We start from the raw sequence: 22,011 nt of genomic DNA, 5'->3' as shown, positions 1-22,011 counted from the left end.
ATATCACTCCTTCCCTTCTGAGTCCTGCCATGCACCCAAATGGTATTTTTTGGCCACATATGAGGCATTGCCGTACTCGGGAGAAATTGGGGCACAGATTTTGGGGTGCTTTGTCTCCTTCATTCCTTGTGAAAATGAAAAATTTTGAGCCAGAACTGCATTTTTGTGTAAAAAATGTAATTTTTCATTTTCACAGCCCAGTTGTACCAAAATTGGTGAAACCCCTGGGGGTTTGAAATGTACACTATACCCCTAGATGAATTCCCTGAGGGGTGTAGTTTGCAAAATGGGGTCACTTGTGGGGGGGTTCCACTGTATTGGTGCTTCGGGGGTCTTGCTAATGCGACATAGCACCCACCATTCATTCCACCAGAATGTGTGCTGCAAAATCCAAATATCACTCCTTCCCTTCTGAGTCCTGCCATGCACCCAAATGGTATTTTTTGGTCACATATGAGGCATTGCCGTACTCGGGAGAAATTGGGGCACAGATTTTGGGGTGCTTTGTCTCCTTCATTCCTTGTGAAAATGAAAAATTTTGAGCCAGAACTGCATTTTTGTGTAAAAAAATGTAATTTTTCATTTTCACAGCCCAGTTGTACCACAATTGGCGAAACCCCTGGGGGTTTGAAATGTACACTATACCCCTAGATGAATTCCCTGAGGGGTGTAGTTTGCAAAATGGGGTCACTTGTGGGGGGGTTCCACTGTAGTGGTGCTTCGGGGGTCTTACTAATGCGACATAGCACCCACCATTCATTCCACCAGAATGTGTGCTGCAAAATCCAAATATCACTCCTTCCCTTCTGAGTCCTGCCATGCACCCAAATGGTATTTTTTGGTCACATATGAGGCATTGCCGTACTCGGGAGAAATTGGGGCACAGATTTTGGGGTGCTTTGTCTCCTTCATTCCTTGTGAAAATGAAAAATTTTGAGCCAGAACTGCATTTTTGTGTAAAAAATGTAATTTTTCATTTTCACAGCCCAGTTGTACCAAAATTGGTGAAACCCCTGGGGGTTTGAAATGTACACTATACGCCCTAGATCAGTGGTCTCCAACCTTTTTTGGGTCGGGAGCTACTCGCGACAAAATAAACCGCCCGAAGAGCTACTAAAGTAAAAAATGTTAAAAAATCTGCATAATATAAAAAAAAACACACTGCAATGCCCCAGACATAATATGGCACACACTGTAATGTCCAATATGTCACAAACATACCTCCCAACACTGGAGGCAGAGGAGAAGAGACATCTACGCGTGCCGAAGGCACGCGCCAAAAATTAGAGGGTTCAGCTACTACCGTGGAACTCCTGCAAGGCTACATCCCCCATTTTTTCCGCTATGGGGGCATGGTCAGCTCTCTAAGAGCTGTAGCCACATGGGGTGCGGCCATGGAAAATGGGGGTGTGATACACATATGCCCTCAATAGTGCAGTGCCAGATACACATGACCCCAATAGTGCAGTCCGTGATACCCATTATAAATATGCCCCGCACCGTGATGCTCCATTATACAAATGCCCCACACCGTGATGCACCATTATACATATGCCACACACCGTGATGCACCATTATACATATGCCACACACCGTGATGCTCATTATACATATGTCACACACCGTGATGCACCATTATACATATGCCACACACCGTGATGCACCATTATACATATGCCACACACCGTGATACTCCATTATACATATGCCACACCATGATGCTCCATTATGCATATGCCACAATGTAAAGCTCCATTATACAAATGCCCCACAGTGTGATGCTCCATTATACATATGCCACACACACAATGCCCATTATACATATGCCACACACCGTGATGCACCATTATACATATGCCACACACCGTGATGCTCCATTATACATATGCCACACACCGTGATGCTCCATTATACATATGACACACACCGTGATGCACCATTATACATATGCCACACCGTGATGCTCCATTATACATATGCCACACCGTGATGCTCCATTATACATATGCCACACCGTGATGCTCCATTATACATATGCCACACCGTGATGCTCCGTTATACATATGCCACACGCCGTGATGCCCATTATACATATGCCACACCGTGATGCTCCATTATACATATGCCACACCGTGATGCTCCATTATACATATGCCACACCGTGATGCTCCATTATACATATGCCACACCGTGATGCTCCATTATACATATGCCACACCGTGATGCTCCATTATACATATGCCACACCGTGATGCTCCATTATACATATGCCACAATGTGAAGCTCCATTATACAAATGCCCCACAGTGTGATGCTCCATTATACATATGCCACACACACAATGCCCATTATACATATGCCCAACAACGTGATACTCCATTATACATATGCCACACCGTGATGCTCCATTATACATATGCCACACCGTGATGCTCCATTATACATATGCCACAATGTGAAGCTCCATTATACAAATGCCCCACAGTGTGATGCTCCATTATACATATGCCACACACACAATGCCCATTATACATATGCCCAACAACGTGATACTCCATTATACATATGCCACACCGTGATGCTCCATTATACATATGCCCCACACCGTGATGCCCATTATACATATGCCACACTGTGATGCTCCATTATACATATGCCACACTGTGATGCTCCATTATACATATGCCACACCGTGATGCTCCATTAATCATATGCCACACACTGTGATGCTCATTAAACATATGCCACACAAATGATGCCCATTACACATATGCCCCACACCTTGATGCTCATTAATTAATAATCACCAAGGTATCTGGGGCATATGCCACACATGATGCCCATTATACAAATGCCCCACAGCGTGAAGCTCATTATTAATGAGCATCAAGTGTGTGGCATCGTGTGTGGCATATGCCCCACACACCTTGATGATTATTAATTAATGAGTATCAAGGTGTGGGGCATATGTTTAATGGGCATTATTTGTGTGGCATATGTTTAATGACTCATTAAACATATGCCATACACATGATGCCCATTATACCTGTGGCGTCGATAAGTGCGGTAAACAGTGCGCGGTGACGGGCGGGAACTCACTCAGGTCCGTGCGCTGCTGGGGAAACCTCTCCCTTCGCTCCGGCTCCCGGGCTGTCAGTCACTGACTCCAGGGTCCTTCTCTGCAGTCGCCGTGTTACCGCATACGGGTGGCAGGAGGACTCACGCGTGCTCCTGCTGTGCTAGATGCCGCGAGGCGCATGCTGCTGCTGCGCCCGTGCCGCTTAGAGGCGGTCGCAATCACCCTGCCTAGTCACCGCCATTACACGAGCGGCAGCGGGGACTGGAGTCCCCGAGCTACTCCAAAACACCCGGCGAGCTACCCGTCGCTCGCGAGCGACGGGTTGGCGAACGCTGCCCTAGATGAATTCCCTGAGGGGTGTAGTTTGCAAAATGGGGTCACTTGTGGGGGGGTTCCACTGTATTGGTGCTTCGGGGGTCTTGCTAATGCGACATAGCACCCACCATTCATTCCACCAGAATGTGTGCTGCAAAATCCAAATATCACTCCTTCCCTTCTGAGTCCTGCCATGCACCCAAATGGTATTTTTTGGTCACATATGAGGCATTGCCGTACTCGGGAGAAATTGGGGCACAGATTTTGGGGTGCTTTGTCTCCTTCATTCCTTGTGAAAATGAAAAATTTTGAGCCAGAACTGCATTTTTGTGTAAAAAATGTAATTTTTCATTTTCACAGCCCAGTTGTACCAAAATTGGTGAAACCCCTGGGGGTTTGAAATGTACACTATACCCCTAGATGAATTCCCTGAGGGGTGTAGTTTTCAAAATGGGGTCACTTGTGGGGGGGTTCCACTGTATTGGTGCTTCGGGGGTCTTGCTAATGCGACATAGCACCCACCATTCATTCCACCAGAATGTGTGCTGCAAAATCCAAATATCACTCCTTCCCTTCTGAGTCCTGCCATGCACCCAAATGGTATTTTTTGGTCACATATGAGGCATTGCCGTACTCGGGAGAAATTGGGGCACAGATTTTGGGGTGCTTTGTCTCCTTCATTCCTTGTGAAAATGAAAAATTTTGAGCCAGAACTGCATTTTTGTGTAAACAAATGTAATTTTTCATTTTCACAGCCCAGTTGTACCACAATTGGTGAAACCCCTGGGGGTTTGAAATGTACACTATACCCCTAGATGAATTCCCTGAGGGGTGTAGTTTGCAAAATGGGGTCACTTGTGGGGGGGTTCCACTGTATTGGTGCTTCGGGGGTCTTGCTAATGCGACATAGCACCCACCATTCATTCCACCAGAATGTGTGCTGCAAAATCCAAATATCACTCCTTCCCTTCTGAGTCCTGCCATGCACCCAAATGGTATTTTTTGGTCGCATATGAGGCATTGCCGTACTCTGGAGAAATTGGGGCACAGATTTTGGGGTGCATTGTCTCCTTCATTCCTTGTGAAAATGAAAAATTTTGAGCCAGAACTGCATTTTTGTGTAAAGAATGTAATTTTTCATTTTCACAGCCCAGTTGTACCAAAATTGGTGAAACCCCTGGGGGTTTGAAATGTACACTATACCCCTAGATGAATTCCCTGAGGGGTGTAGTTTGCAAAATGGGGTCACTTGTGGGGGGGTTCCTAACTTTTAGCATCTTATGGTGCCTAGAAACCTACATGGTGCCTAAAAAATAATCTCATAAAAAGGAGGCTCCAAAATCAAGTAGGTGCTCCTTCTATTATGAAGCCTGTGGTTTGGTCAACGTGCACACTAGGGCCACATATAGGATATTTATGAAAACAAAAGAATTGGGGGAATCAATTTTTAGTCACATTTCTCTAGTAAAATGTACTGTGTTCCTTAGAAAAATTTATTAAAATTGAAAATCTGCAAAAAAAAATGAAATTTTGAAATTTCACCTACACTTTGTTTTAATTCCTGTGAAACACCTAAAGGGTTAACAAACTTCCAAAATGCTGTTTTGAATACTGTGAGGGGTGCAGTTTTTGAAATGGCATAATTTATGGGGGTGTCTCACATACAAGTCCCTCAAAGTCACATCAGAACTGAACTGGTCCCTAAAAAAATCAGTGTTTGAAATTTTCTTGAAAATTTGAGAATTTGCTATTCATATTTTAAGCCTCCTAGTGTCCAAAAAAATTAAAAGGAGGTTGAAATAATGATGGAAACATAAAGTATACATATGGTCTATGTTAGTTATTAACTATTTTGAGTGGTATGATTATTTGTCTCACAAGCAGAAAATTTAACATTTTGCAAATTGCAAAATTTTCTATTTTTTTACGACATTTTGGTATTTTTCACAAAAAAACACAGACTGTATCGACCAAAATTTACCACTAACTTGAAGTACAATGTGTCACGAGAAAACAATCTCAAAATCACTGGGATAAGTCAAAGCAAAAAAAAGTTATCCCCACTTAAGTGATACATGTCAGATTTGAAAAAAAGGGCTCTGTCAGGAAGGCAAAAACAGGCTGCAGCGGTAAGGGGTTATTTATATACATTTGGTCTATCTATAATACTTTAACTGACCCGGCATATACTGGGTCACCTAAGTGTCCATCTCCGTGCTTTGCTCCGCCACTCTGGAAACCCCCTTCTGAAAATCCTGCGTTTGCCACTGCTACCACATTTTCTTGTACTGCTTGTTATCAGGGGGTTTATGTGCCCATGACTCTTCCTTCTCTCCCTTGTTAATGCTGGCGGCAAAAGGTTCTGGCTCTTCTGGGTCAGCTTACAGTGCATACACCTGTTCCTGTTTTCTAGAGTGCCGCTTTGGTATCTAAAGTAGTGCCAATCCCTGGCAAAAATGGTATTGTTCTCTCACTGTGCTAGTTAACATAATTTTATGGGCGAGCTCAGCTACCACACTCAAGGTTTCCTTTGAAGCAAAGTGAAAGGAATGTATTTAATATTCCTCAGATAAAAGTCACTGACAGTTATGCATTACATCACAAGAAACTTGAATATCAGTCATGTTGCTTCACTACTCTCCAAATATAAGGATATATATTATATATGTATGTTGATTTTACTGTGCATACAGACAAAGGATGAACCTGACTCAACATTTGATCTGGAAAATCTGATTCAAGTGGTGATCGATCTCTTTACCGCTGGAACAGAAACTACAGCGACAACCTTGCAGTGGGCACTCTTGTTCATGTTGGCTCATCCTGATATACAAGGTAGGTAAATCCAATGTGGTTAATTTGCTACATGAAAAAAACAATGATATAATAAATAATAAGTAAATAAAGCAATGCAGGAATATGCAGAATTGTTCCAGAAACAGAATGGTGACAAACTGATTTTGACAGTGAATGGTTGGAGTTTATCTTCACAGAAAATATACACAAGGAGATAGATGCAGTACTGGATGAGTCTTCACCTGTAACATATGAAGACAGAAAGAGGCTTCCTTACACCAATGCAGTAGTTCATGAGATTCAACGTTTTGGGAACCTTGTGGGTGTGGGAATGACAAGATGCAATCTGAAGGATATTCATCTTCATGGGTATTCTATAAAACAGGTGAGAATGTGATGTGTGTGTGTGTGTGTGTTTGTATGCCTTAGTATGCCTTACTTAAATGATGTGTTCCAATATTCAAAGTGCAAACTAAGGGCCTTATTCTAGTTCACTCTTTCTGACAATATCCTTCTTAGATGGACAAAACCATGTGCACTGCAGGGGGGGTAGATGTAACATGTGCAGAGAGGGACCACTCAGCCGGGACCACTGTTTAGGATGGCCACGGCGCACCCTACACTGACTCTATTGACCTTCTCGGGCAGGTGACCGTAGACTGCGGATTGCTAGGCTTCTCCTGTAGTCCCCATGTTCGAAGGACCCACTAAGCCCGCTCCAACCAGGTTTTATGTGATGACAGGTCTACAGCAACTGCCAGAGATAGTGTCAAGAGGAGATCGAATCTAACTGGCGCTACCTGGGAGGAAAACTCTACCTTACGGCACCCGGCCAAGGACAGGGAGCGTGACTCAGTCACAGACACCAGATACCACTGGGCAAAAAATGGTGTTTGGAGAATCTATCAGCGCCAATATGATAGGAATTTGACTGTTCTGAATTAATGGGATATATCCCTTATCCCTATTGAAATTGACAGAAAGTTGGTGGTTTTTAATTCAGAAGTAGGCGCTTTCCTCACGGATTTTCTGTGTAAATATAAAGAATTATAGGGGGAGTATGGTAAGGATAATATTATACTCTCCTTCAATATAGCCTTTAGATCACGGGTGTCAAACACAAGGCCCGCGGGCCAAATCCGGCCCTCCAGACCTCGTCATGTGGCCCGTGCGAGGAGATAGCACGCAGGGCAGTGTGTCCCAGCTCCTGCCTAGGCCACCTCCTCTCACCCACCCCACCGCCTTACCTGTTCCTCCACTGTCGGCGGCCATGTTCCTGTAGGCACATCATAGGCGTGCGCAGCCCATTTTATTAGGGGGTGCACCATTGGAGGGGTGTGTACATCACGCCTACTGGGCGTGTCCATCACCGCCTACTGGGCACCAATGCAAACTAAATAGAAGGTGACTTATTTATGTATATGGGCTTCAGAATTAATCATTCCCACCAGACACACCAGAAACACCCTAACACATATACACGCACACACAGACATTCTAGGGTTAAATTTTGTTGGGAGCCAATTAATCTACCAGTATATTTTTGGATTGTGGGAGGAAACCAGAATACCCGGAGTAAACCCACGCAAGTACGGGGAGAATATACAAACTCCGCACAGTTAGAGCCATTGTGGGAATTGAACCCATGATCTCAGGGTTGTGAGGCAGTAATGTTAACCATTACACCATCTGTACTGCCCATTACACATAATGCCACTCACCGTAATGCCCATTACACATAATGACACACACCATAATGCCTATCACACATAATGCCTATCACAGTAATGCCCATTACACATAATGCCACACACTGTAATGCCCATTACACATAATGCCACTCACCGTAATGCCCATCAAACATAATGCCACACACAGTAATGGACATTCCACATTATGCCAGGGGTTGACAAATTTTTGTAAAATAGGGATAATAGGGACAGTGCGTGCTGAAGGCGCGTGCCAAAAATTTACAACGTAATGCCTATTACACGTCACAAACCCATTACATAGTATACCACATGCCATAATGCCCAATACACATTATGCCACACACTGTAATTCCCAATAAACATACCAAACACTGTAATTCCCATTACACATTATGCCACACACTGGGCCTTATTTTGGTTCATTCTTTCTGACAAAATCCTTCTTAGATGGGCAAAACCATGTGCACTGCAGGTGGGGCAGATGTAACATGTGCAGAGAGAATTAGATTTGGGTGGGGTTTTACTTCAAAGTGAGATCTATATTGCAGTGTAAAAATAAAGCAGTCAGTATTTTCCCTGCACAGAAACAAAATTACTCACCCAAATCTAATTCTCTCTGCACATGTTACATCTGCCCCCCCTGCAGTGCACATGGTTTTGTCCATCTAAGAAGGATTTTGTCAGAAAGAATGAACCAAAATAAGGCCCACTGTGAGGCCCATTACATATTACGCCTCACACCGTGATGCCCGTTACACCTCACACTGTGATGCCCGTTACACCTTACATGTTGCGCCACACACTGTGATGCCCATTACATGTTGCACCTCACACTGTGATGCCCATTACACCTCACACCATGATGCCCCTTACATATTATGACTCAGACCATGATGCCCATTACGCCTCACACTGTGATGCCCATTACACATTATGCCTCATACCGTGATGCCCATTACGCCTCACACCGTGATGCCCATTACACATTATGCCATGCCCATTACACATTACTCCTCACACCGTGATGCCCATTACACATTGTGCCATAATGCCCATTACACATTATGCCACACACCATAATGCCCATTACATATTATATCACACACTGTAATGGCTATTACATATGCTACCACATAAATGTCGCTGGGGGCCCCACACGCTGTACACTGTTCACCCATTTAATTCTATTCACCTCATCATCGGTCCGGCAGAGCAGCGGTAAATGTCACATTACACAGCGCTTGGGCCCATAGTCACATTACACAGTGCGCAGTGACCAATATTGGACCGATATTCACATTACACAGCATGTAATGACCAATATTCGCACATAGTGACCGATATTCACATTACACTGCGCATAGTGACACATATTTACATTATACAGTGCGCAGTGACCAATATTCGCACGTAGTGACCCATATTTATATTACACAGCACATAGTGACTAATATTAGCACATAGTGACCCATATTCACTTTACACAGAGCGTAGTGAATAATATTAGCACATACTGACCCATATTCACATTACACAGGGGTTCGGCAGGCGGTGTTCTGTTTCAGTGGCGTAACTATATATTTTGCGCCCCCCCCCCCCCCGTCAAACTTTTTCGGCGCCCCCCTCCCCCTCTCTCTCTCCCTCCCCTCGGCGCCCCTCCCCATGCCCATACCTGACAGAGCCGCATCTGCGGTCACTGTCCCGTCCAGTCTCCCTGCGCCGGCTGATAATGAAAAGTGACTCTTAGAAAATGGCTGCCAAAACTGTCTGCAATACCTGGGCAGCCATTTTCTAAGTGTCAGTTTTCATTCTCAGCAGGAGCCGGCGCCGGGAGTGAGTGACGGGACAGTGACCGCAGATGCGGCCGGGCAGCAGCGCAGCGGGTAACTATAGCACCGCAGCCCCCTCGGCGCCCATAGTTACTCTGCCCCTCCCCGCCACGGCGGGGGCTGCGGAGGCATAGTTACGCCACTGTTCTGCTTGCTAAGCAGCAAAAGATTGCTGCTTAGTGAGCAATCCTGAATTAGGCCCCCTGTTCCCCTCACTACATTCTCACACACAGCCCACTCCATCACAATATATGTCACACTCACACACACTTACTCACTGGTCCCCAGTCTCTGCACACATCTTCAGCCAGGAGCCAGCTAAGCCTGCAGCTGCTGCACGAGTCCACCCGGGCACAGGAAAATACAGGGGGCGTGGCCTAATCACGGACCCCCGTGGCCCCGCCCCCTTTTGAATAGACTCGTGCTGACTGCTGAATCCTGAAGGAGCCCAGCCAGCCAGGCCAGCCCAACGCAGCAACTGCTAGCCGGCCAGGGGAGGGGGCACTGCCGGTCATAGGAGGTGCTGCCTGCAATTGTGCTGGGGGTCATTAGGAGGTGCCTGTGCACCCCCGGCACCCCCCTTGCGCACGCCTATGAGGCACATATGTATGCGGCTACAGAAACATGGCCGCCGGCCTCCACGGCTACGTGGAGGAGGGCCCGGCCGCCTGTTCCCTCTGATGCCCGGCAGTGACAAACACTGGGTGGGGACGTCATGACGATGACGCCTACTGCCCATGCGTCTGTAGAGAAGTAGGAGCAGGCAGGGAAGCTGGACCGGGAGTCGGGGACAGTGTGGCCGCAGCAATCAGTGAAGAAAAGCTGGAAGCCGCAGCAGCTGCAGGACAGATGAAGAAACAGTAAGTGAGGATGAGGATCACACTCACAATATTTTTTTTTAATATATCTGCTGTTTCCTGAGGTGTCCCCGTGTATAATAATAATAATGCCATGACACCACAGGCTGCTCCTCCTGTATAATCATTTATGTGTCATGGCATTACTTTTATTATATTATACAGGGGGAGCAGTCTGTGGTGTCATGGCATTATTATTATACAGGGGGAGCAGCCTGTGGTGTCATGGCATTCATTTTATATTATACAGGGGGAGCACCCTGTGATGTCATGGCATTATAATTATACAGGGGGACCTACAGATACAACCGGCCCTTTGAGGGTGACCAAACTGCTGATGCGGCCCCCGATGAATTTGAGTTTGACACCCCTGCTTTAGATCTTTTCTCCTCCAGACGTAGGTTCCCTCGGATCCTCCAACATGAATATAAAAGGAAGGATACAAGGGAAACCAATGTGTGAATCCGTATTAATAATTTAACATCTATTTTCCATTCACTTTCTGGTCATTGAAAATTCATAGACCATCTGCGTACCCAGACTCACTCGAAAGGATATGTAATACACTTATAAAGGTTTCTTTTTGAGGGTAAGAAGGCATTCCCGTACTCACGGTGTGTTGGACGGTTCAAAGTATATTAAGGTATCTTTTTCCAAGGTTTTTATAGGAAAAAACTCTTTATTCAAAAATATAATAAAAATAAATGAAATTAAAAATCCAGGATACAGGAAGTGTCAATTCTAGAGTCAACACTCAGGTTTCCAAGGGTCCAGACCTGGAGCCTGTGTGGACTTCTAGTCTTACACTTACCTGATTCTCTGGAGATTGAAGCCCTAGTACAGGAACAACATGTTATATTTCATTTTATGAATTTTTTTTTTTATATTCCCCAGTTTTATCTATATTACTACATATACAGTTCCCATATCTCTGTTTACATATTTATCTATTTATTATATGGGCTTCTCATACTTGTATTTTTGATATTTTTTGATATTTTCAGAGCCAGACTTACATATGAAAAAAACATTTTCACTGGCCCTTTAAAATCTGGTTTGCGGCAGAACGAGAAAACCTCCTAAATAGAGTTACAAGTATAATGGAGACATAGAAGTCCGAAAAAAGTGCGGGAGAATGAAGACGCCAGCTCCCACGTGGAATCCGGCGCTCAACAGAGACCGGAAGTGATGTTCCGCTTTGGGCGGAAGTAAACAAAGGAGCAGAGATGGAGCTCCGAGTTGCGGCACAACTAAACCACCACCGCAACAAGTCTCGAAACATGTTGTTCCTTTACTAGTGCTTCAATCTCCAGAGAATCAGGTAAGTGTAAGACTAGAAGTCCACACAGGCTCCAGGTCTGGACCCTTGGAAACCTGAGTGTTGACTCTAGAATTGACACTTCCTGTATCCTGGATTTTTAATTTCATTTATTTTTATTGTATTTGTGAATAAAGAGTTTTTTCCTATAAAAACCTTGGAAAAAGATACCTTGCTATACTTTGAACCGTCCAACACACCGTGAGTACGGGTACGCCTTCTTACCCTCAAAAAGAAACCTTTATAAGTGTATTACATATCCTTTCGAGTGAGTCTGGGTACGCAGATGGTCTATGAATTTTCAATGACCAGAAAGTGAATGGAAAATAGATGTTTAATTATTAATACGGATTCACACATTGGTTTCTCTTGTATCCTTCCTTTTATATTCACGTTGGAGGAACCGAGGGAACCTACGTCTGGAGGAGAAAAGATCTAAAGGCTATATTGAAGGAGAGTATAATATTATCCTTATGATACTCCCCCTATAATTCCTTATATTTACATAGAAAATCCATGAGGAAAGCGCCTACTTCTGAATAAAAAACCACCAGATACCAATGGACTGGGAGGCCACCAAACAAAAACACGCCAAAACAAATTTGGATACACCGACACTGACGGTACCCCAAAACAGGCGTGAACCCACAACCGTAGGCCTCTCCGTACCTGGGAGAGCTGGACCAAAACCAGAACCAAGGATAAAGGGCAGCTTGTCCACCACAACAAAGAAAGTAATAGAACCAGGCTCCACTGGAACACTTACGTGACCGAGCGCGTGATCCTCAGCATCCCCTGTTGCTAGGTAACCGCTGGGCAGCTGCAGGGGAACGCCAAGGGCTGGAAGTGATGTTGCACACTGGCCGGGGCGGAAGTGATGCGGCGGGTCTGAGCACCACCAGACGGAAGTGCCCAGGCCACCTTTCTAAGGGCGCCGGGACTCTGCTGTGGCAGTGCCGCAGCAGCCGCAATGTCAGCGCTGCTGACACAGACATTAACTTTGGGTGCTGTTGTGCTGATCGAGCAGCAGCATGGCAAGATTTGGGCGGGGAGGGAACCCAGAAGCAGAGAAACTGGATGACGGTAGTGCACCAGTGCGGCACATCCTCCTGTCCTGATATCCTTGATGTGCTCCTCAAAAATCTTGGATTCAGAGCCCTCTGGATGTTACTAAAGCTTTTCTTGACATTAGAGAGGTCTTGGTGGCAGGAACTCACTGTGTTCACTGCCTCCTCTATTGGCCTTTTTTTTGGATGTAGGGCTCTTGAGTGCTTGGGCACCCTGCAACCATGAAAACACCTGCACCATAGCATGGTCCAGGGTGCATATCTCCTAATATGCGAATTGCTCCTCCACATTTCTCATACCTCCCAACTTTCCCATCCATGAGTCACAGTGTCTCGTGGGGGCCGGGGTGCAGACGGGGATCCTGAAATTACCACTACCAGAGCTGTCTGTGATCACTAAACAGCATATATCATTGCAAGGTGGGGAGTTGGGCTGCCCCACTGCTCTGGACATGCCCTTAAAATGATGAAAATGGGGCTTGTGGCGCTAGGCCACACCATCCACCAGGCTTCATGCCTACCATCCATTTGCTCCACTGAATTTTGAGTTGCCCAGGCCTCTGGTATTGCAAAACAAAGGAAGAACAAAAGGAAGAACAAAGTTGGGAGGTATGCCTGTGCTCCACAGCATTGCCCTTCATTTCTTGCTGATCACTCTCCTCCTCCTCTGTGGCAGGTTCAGCCTGCTACCGCATGACATCCCCCTTCTCCTCCATCCTCCTCTCTCTTGCAAGCCTCCTAGAAGACACAAGGGTAACTCCAACCAAAATAAAACTGCACGCTTAACTTTCTGACTCTCCACCTCCTCCTCTCAAAATATGCCTACTACCTTTTTTTTTAAATTATTCTTTATTTTCAAAAGTTTTCACAATATTTTTTTTCCATCAGTCAATAACAGGAGTGGCATAAATCGAATAGTCTAGGAAAACATATTGGAAGTATAGCATAGCAACAAAACACAAAGATGACATTCATTACATATCTTAAATAGTAATAAAATTAAAGACAACATCATCTATGTCTTCGTAACATCAGAGTATAATAACGGTTATACATTTAAACAGAAAGATGATAAAATACAGGACAGAGAGTAAAACAAAGAAGACAAAAGGAAGAGGGGGAGGAAGGGGGTATGTTCGTAGAGAGGTGTTCCAGGCTTCTATCCAGCTTTCAGATAAGCCAAGACATTGTATAGCAGAACACATGGCCAATTCCTGCCCAAGACTCCCCTAGTACGGCATTTGTTTTTTGGGTTAGAAGGTATTACGCTTTTATATGAGGGGGTGTTTTTGAATTCTAGCCACGCATTCCACATATGCGCAGTACCATCTAGTTAGTAGCTTATATTGAGTCTCAACCACTTCTAGACTGGCCGAGCAAACACTAGTGGTTTGATATATATTATCCCAGTTAACTTTGATCTGTTTGGAGGCAAAATCTTTCTCCCAAGTCCCCTGGTACACTGGCTCAGGGGGCAAAAGAGTGGACATAAGCAGTTGATAAATATTAGATATCACATGTGTGGGTGGTTGTTGTTGGGAGCATAACCTTTCAAAAGGTGTAAGTACCCTACCCAGTACCTGAAGGCCTCCTAGAGAAGTGGTGAAATGATGGATTTGAAGATAGAGCCAATAATCCGACTTGTTCGAGCCCCTTTCCACTGCCAGTGTCTCAAAAGGTATGTATGCTCCAGTGGAGATCAAGTGGTGTATTCTGGTGATTCCAGCCAGTCTCCAAGAAGACATTTGTCCCGAGGAGCCTGGGGGGAATTTGGGGTTATGAACAATAGGCGTCAATGGGGATATTAGAGAATTGAGTTTTAATTTCACTCTCAGCTTTATCCAACGTTTTAACATTGGGCCTACTAATGGATGGTTACTATTTCCCACTATCGAGCACCAAGGTATATATTTGAGTTGCATCCCAGTAGAATTGGATTCAATAGTCACCCATTGTTTATCCAACGGGTCTCGTGACCACTCCATGACCCTGCTTAACAGGGATGCTTGGTAGTAGGCCGAGATCAAGGGATGTTGCCTACCTCCTTGTATCTTGTTTCTAAATAAAATCTGGTGTTTGAATCTCGGCTTCCGTCCTCCCAAAACAAAGCTCCGAACCATGTTATGTAGTGTGGAGAGAAACTGTATGGGAAGAGTTATCGGAAGGGTCTGAAATAAATAGAGGAGTCTGGGAAGTATGTTCATTTTAATAACGTATACGTCCCCACGTATATTATGTAATATGGGACTGAAATTTAGGGAGAATAGTTTATCTAGTTAATTGGAAATCTGTACCCCTAGATACTGCAGGTGAGTCGGGTGCCATTTAAATAGGAAGGATGCAAAAAGGGCAGAGATCGTCTCCTCTGAGGCAGTAACATTCAGGGCAGTGGATTTAGAGTAGTTAATCTTGAAATTAGATAGTTTATTAAAACGGTCAAATTCTAGCATAAGATTCGGGAGAGAAACCCTCGGGTTCGTGATGACTGCCAGGAGATCATCTGCAAAAGTGCCAAATGGTACTCCTGCCTTCCCACCCGAATACCGGAGATATCTGGATTAGCCCTAATCGCTCTTGCCAGAGCCTCCATACATAGAACAAATATAAGTGGTGAGAGGGGGCATCCCTGTGGAGTTCCGTTTTTGATGTGAATTGTATTCGATAATACTCCATTTACCCTCACTTTGCAGATGGGGCCTTATATAGTGCTAGTATTTTGTTCAAAAAACCCTCCCCCAGTCCCAACCATTTCAAGACACCTTCCATAAAGTCCCAGTCAATCCTGTCATATGCTTTTTCTGCATCCATTGAAAGGAGGACCATTGGGGTGTTAATGGAGGTCGCATAAGAGATCAGATCGATTATCTTTATCGTATTGTCCCTTGCCTCCCTTCCCGGGATAAAGCCCACTTGATCTGAGTGGATCAGGGTCGGAAGCAGCGGTTTAAGCCGCTCCGCTATCAGTTTAGCATAAAGTTTAACATCTACATTTAGAAGGGAAATGAGCCTATAGCTACCCGGCAAACATGGGTGCTTCCCCTCCTTGGGAATGACAGTGATATGTGCTGTTAGTGATTGACTTAATTCCGCTTCCGTAAAAGGAGCCTCCAATGCCGATGCCACTGCCTCAGGAAGAGTTGGATAGTCTATAGATTCTAGAAATTGGTGGACCGCTGAAATATGATCTACATGAACCGTGTCTGAGTGGGTCTGAGTAAGGTTATATAGCTCGGAATAACACCTAGAGAAAATCTCAGCAATCTCTGTATCGGTTGAACACAGGGCCCCAGAGGGGTTTTTCATTTTCTCAATGTATGTCAAAGATCTCTGTGTTCTGAGGGCTCTAGCCAGTGTCTTACCTGCTTACCTCCCCATCTATAGTGAGTGTGTCTGCAGCGCCTATACGCGCTGAGTGTTGAGTGCGGTTCTAGCAGTCTGCAGCTGTGCAAGTATATCAGGATCTCTGTTATTATTATGTGTCAATTCTAAGAATTTTATCTTGGATAGCAGAGTGTCCCTACATTCTATTATTTGTTTTTTGAGGAAAGACCCCAGCTGAATACATTGGCCTCTAATCACACATTTATGTGCTTCCCACACCGAGATGGGGGAGACATCAGGAGTCACATTAGATCCAATGTAGTCATCTATAGATTTCATAAGTTGGAACTTGCAATAGGAGTCTGTGAGCAGTTGCTCGTTTAACCTCCAGTGCCAGGCCCGAGGTGATGGTGATATGTAATGTCAAGGTGATGGGAGCATGATAGGAGCCCGTTATCTGGCCAATAGAAGCCGCCCTCAGAAGCTCTAAATGGGAGTGGTTTACACAGAAGTAATCTGTACAAGAGTATGTATGGTGGGGAGAGGAATAGAACGTGTAGTCCCTCCCTCCGATGAAGCAATCTCCATGTGTCTATTAACTGAAAATCATGAAGAATTGACCGAAATCGCAGTGCCTCCCTAAGAGAGGAACGAGGGGCCCCTGCAGAAGTGTCCAAAACAGGTTCTAAAGCCCAATTAAATTCCCCGCCCACTACCAGTACTCCCTCAGTAAGTGGCTCTAGAGTTTCTAAGGTTGAGCGGAGGAATCGAGTCTGGCCCTGATTGGGTAAGTATAAATTAACAAAGGTGTATCGCTGGGAAACAATAGTTGCTTTTACAAGAAGGCCTCTACCATCACCTATTGGGGTTTCCTGAATATTGGTAAGTTGTAATTGGCGGGAGAAAAGGATGGCAACCCCTCTGGTCTTGGCACTCAAATATTTATTAGAATAGCACTTTGGATAATATCTGGAGGATAAGCATGGGGCCACCCCCTGTTTGAAGTGGGTTTCTTGTAGGAAAGCAAAATCTACCCTGTCAACATGTAAGGTATGCAGTATGTGAAATAATTTTTCGGGTATATTAAGAGACACAAAAAAAGAAAGCATATAGATATCTTAAACGAACATCGAATGTGTGTACATAGTGAAAATTGGTACTTGTGTATTATCTGGGCGCCCAAGATTTCCATGGTACGACATAGTTTTGGTGGCATCGCATGCGATCCGATTGCATGTGATCGCATGCGATGCGACCAAATTGGACCCGATTTTTTATTGTACAGGCACCCTGATGGGTGATTACTATGTTAAATGCACCCCCATTGTTAACGCCACCCCCACTATCAAAGCCCACCCGAAGCGTGGCGAGCGCAGCGGTATGCATCCTCCGACCTTTTCATACCCCCACTATCCACGTCGGCGTGGAGTTGATTTTAGATAGCGAGCCACGAGCCCAAAGCGAGCCCACGCTTTGGGCTCGGTGACAGGTATTATAGTACCGTGCCATATATTAACCCCTTGAGTGGTGGGTTTTGCTGGGGCAGGACAAACCTATCAGGGCAGGTTTGTCCTGCCCCAGCAAAACCCACCCCATAAAGTTGTAAGCCCCCCTCACCTGCGCTCCGGCGTTAGTACGCCGGAGCTTCTCTGCAGTGCTGCCGCTGTCCCCCCTGCCTAAGTCGCCTGGGGGGACCCCCCCTTCTTATGCATACCATGATACTCCAAATCTCTTATCAGGTCATATAAGAGACATGTCAGTGCTGCCGCTGTCCCCCTGCCTAAGCCGCCTGTCACATTCAGCAGTGACGTTGGCGGCAGGCTGGGGGATGTTCGCGGTGGCTCGGGAGGACTCGGGTGCTTGTGCGCTCCCGAGTCCCCCCGAGCTGCGCCGAAAATACCAGAGCCTGCCGCCGACGTCACTGCTGAATGTGACAGGCGGCTTAGGCAGGGCGGACAGCGTCAGCACAGGTACTTCAGCACTTGAAAAGGATCTAGGAGTCCATATAGATAATAAGCTGGGGTGCAGTGTTCAAAGTCACATTGCAACAAAAAAGGCCAACAGAATTCTAGCATGTATTAAAAGGGGGCATGGAAACTAGGGACTCAAAAGTAATTATGCCACTGTACAAGGCATTGGTTAGACCACACCTTGAATATGGAGTACAGTTCTGGGCCCCACAATATAAAAAGGACATCATGGAATTGGAAAAAAACCAAAGAAGAGCAACAAAGCTTATTAGGGGAATGGAGAATTTAAGCTATGAGGAGAGATTAAGCAAGCTAGGACTATTTACACTAGAGAAGAGACGTTTAAGGGGGGACATGCTCAACATGTACAAATATATCAGGGGCAAATATAAGGAACTCTCAAGCACTCGTTTTACTGCAAGAAAGGAAACTAGGACACGAGGGCACGAATTTAGATTAGAGGAAAGAAAATTTCATTCCCTCAAAAGAAAAAATTTCTTTACGGTCAGAGCAGTCAAACTTTGGAACTCTCTTCCTGGAGAGGTGGTGTTGGCAGATACAATAAATACGTTCAAAATAAGGTTGGACAAGCATTTATTGGATAAAAATATCCAGGGGTACTAATAAGAACCATATTCTGTCTTTTACAAGGGATAAGCTATAAAAACGTAGGTTGAACTAGATGGACGCAAGTCTTTATTCAGCCTTATCTACTATGTAACTATGTAACTATGTCTCTTATATGACCTGATAAGAGATTTGGAGTATCGTGGTATGCATAAGAAGGGGGGGGGGGGCAAGGAGAGAGCGCAAAATGTATAAAAGTGTACCCCTATGTGTATCCCAACGGAGGGCACCCGGCGTATAAGATGACTCCCCCATTTGGAGTCATGTTTTTCATGGGGGAAAAAGTCGTCTTATACGCCGGCAAATACGGTATCTCTGTACAGTAAAGGCGAATTGGTACTTATGTAGTATCTGGGCGTCCGATTTAAAAATTGGGTCGGGTCGGTAGCATCGCATGCGACCAAATCGTATGCGATGCGATGGTCCCGATTTTTCCATAGGAATCAATGTTAAAATGGTCTGAGTCCATTTTAACATAGAATTCAATGGGAAAAAGGGGTCCTTTTCCTTTCCCCACTATCCAAGTGGGCATGGAGTTGGATATAAACCTGTGGCGAGCTTAGCGAGCCACCGAGCCCAAAGCGTGGCGAGCGTAGCGAGCCCCACGAGGGGACACAGAATACTTTTTAAGAAATCTGTGTCCCCTCGCGGGGCTCGCTTCGCTCGACATGCTTCGGGCTCGGTGGTTCGCTACGCTCGCCACAGGTTTATATCCAACTCCATGCCCACTTGGATAGTGGGGAAATGAACAGGACCTTGTTAACATTGAATCCTATGCAAAATCGCATCGCATTTTGCCGAAAATCGCGTCGAATCGCATCTGATTGTATGCCTTAAGGTAAGGCATACAATCAGAAAATCGGCAGCCCAGATACTACATAAGTACCGGCGAATTTTCACACCTCTACAAAAAGGCTGTTGCCTGCTACTACTTTATTCATCTCTATGAGTACTATTGTTACTTATTTCTTATTTATTGATAGCTTAGAATGTGTTTTCTCACCTATTCAGGACACAATGATTCTGCCAAATATAGACTCTGTCTTACATGATTCACAATACTGGGAAACTCCTTATGAATTCAACCCCAACCATTTCCTGACTAAAGATGGAAAATTTAAAGCAAACGAGGCCTTTTTACCATTTTCTGCAGGTGGGTTTATATAAACATATACTAGTGGTGGATTTATAACTTTGCTATTACTAAACTATGTACAAAATATTTACAGTAGATGCATATATTGTATATTCTTAGTGTTATATCCTGGACATATAGAACCTGATCAAAGCTGCAACATGATCTCTCATTACAAACATATTGAAATGACAAAAAGGTTCAGATAAAGTATTTGTGGTGACTACGTACATCCAGTGGCATGCGGTGCAGCCAGAGCACCCAGAGCACCCAGAGCTCATGTCACGGCGTCCATCTCCATCTCCCCCCCTGCAATCGTGTGGCTGGCATTGGCGCCCGGAGCACAAGCTCCACCGGCGCCACCCTAGCTACGCCTCTGCGTACATTTGGCAGTTCTAACAAATGGCGGACAGGCCATTGGCCTGGTCAATCAACCTGGCCATCATAGGCCTGAACTAGCAGCTCTTGGTACTCTGCTTAGTGAGGTTTCTATAAGGCAGATCTGTGGTATGACGTCACACTGCAGTAAACACAAACTTGAACCGAGGATGCCCTCTTTGAGTGAAGTTCTATTAACATTTACCAACACTGCCAGTGGAAATGAAAAATAATAACTGCAGTATACTATACACTGAGTTGACGCCATTCAGATTGATAAAAGGGAGTCTGTACTGTTGCCTACGATATTAGAAATTCTTTATTGGATTTCTGTACTCTTTGAGGTAATTTATTGTTGTTCTCCATTTCTAGTAAGGTATTTAGGCACCGAGTTGACGGGATTCAGATCGACCATGCTAAGGTCAAACAACCATGGCTTAGTTAGATGTCTTAAGATAGTCGGCAGCTGCTAGATCAGCAGTAACGCTAGTTAGACAGCAGTAGGTGATTGGCGGTCAACGGACACATGGTCGACAGAACTTTTTCAGGATTTTTTGGTGCTGGTTCACTTGGATCATTCTTTTCTATCCAATTGGACAAAGAGTTAGAATAGAATTGTGTGACAAGAGCAGCGTGTTGAGAGCGTAGCACAATGCATCATCATTGTGCTCTGGAAAATGTGACAGTTTTTTAACTTTTCATTTTATTCATCAAGGGCATTACATTTTCATCTTCCATAAGCAACATCATTTGAACTGTAAGAAGGGCTTAGACATAGTATATAAATATATTAGGGACATAGGTATTTTACAACAAGGGAACTGTCAAAACCAACCAGGCAAATAATTTTCAGTAGACAATATTGAATAATGTTGAAACAAATGAATGTACATTTTATTTACAGGACACAGAGTATGTCTGGGGGAACCACTGGCACGTTTTGAACTGGTCATTTTCTTCATCACCCTTATGAAGGCATTCAGCTTTCATCTTCCAGAAGGAGTCACAGAAGTCAATACAAGTTATGTACTAGGCATCACACTACAGCCGCACCCTTTCAAAATCTGCGCCAACCCCCGCTGAGACTTAATTCATCCTTACAGATTAAAAGAATCTGGATTGTCAAACGCAGAGCAGATTCTCTAAGCTTCAAAAGTGATAAAATAGAGAGTGATAAACAGACAGCCAATTAGCTCCTGCCTGACATTTTTCAAACACAGTCTGTGACATGGCAGGTAGGAGCTGATTGGCTGGCTGTTTATCACTCTCCATGTTATCACTTTTGAAGCTTAGAGAATCTGGCTCCATCAATTCCTTATTATCAGCAATAAATTCAGTGTTCTATCACTAATGTTAACATTAATGTCAATGAGAAAGGTCTTTCATTTGCACATTGTGTTCTGAATGATAACCCGTGAATTTGACCCCGTTTTCGATGGTTTGGGGGTCTGCAAATGGGCATATATGTGCATGTGCAGACCCCCCTGTGTGTACGCCTTCAGCGAGTATCACACTCGCCAAGGCATTTGCATGGGTAGGGGAGGGCGTGGATGGTGGGCGACAATCAGGAAAACGCCCAGCGGTTTATGGTCATCCCCATGTAAACG

The 22,011-nt window shown here is 44.8% G+C and overlaps 1 protein-coding gene across 3 annotated transcripts in view; it reads left to right on the top strand.

The window, feature by feature from the left end:
- The window catches only part of LOC146077525 (cytochrome P450 2J5-like), a 41,272-nt gene extending 19,505 nt beyond the window's left edge, over positions 1–21,767 (top strand). For all 3 annotated transcript variants that reach the window (XM_083186044.1, XM_083186043.1, XM_083186045.1), the window contains 4 exons: positions 6,088–6,229; positions 6,388–6,575; positions 19,903–20,044; positions 21,309–21,767. In XM_083186044.1, the coding sequence (XP_083042170.1) occupies positions 6,088–6,229; positions 6,388–6,575; positions 19,903–20,044; positions 21,309–21,487 (651 nt within the window). In that variant the 3' untranslated portion in view covers positions 21,488–21,767. The remainder of the gene's footprint in view (positions 1–6,087; positions 6,230–6,387; positions 6,576–19,902; positions 20,045–21,308) is intronic.
- The last annotated feature ends 244 nt before the right edge of the window (positions 21,768–22,011 follow it).

Source organism: Crinia signifera, chromosome 1, assembly GCF_055691185.1.
Source record: "Crinia signifera chromosome 1, ASM5569118v1, whole genome shotgun sequence".
NCBI classification, from domain to species: Eukaryota; Metazoa; Chordata; class Amphibia; order Anura; family Myobatrachidae; genus Crinia; species Crinia signifera.
Note: the sequence above shows the minus strand (reverse complement) of the source record. Positions and strands in the feature narration are given on the sequence as shown.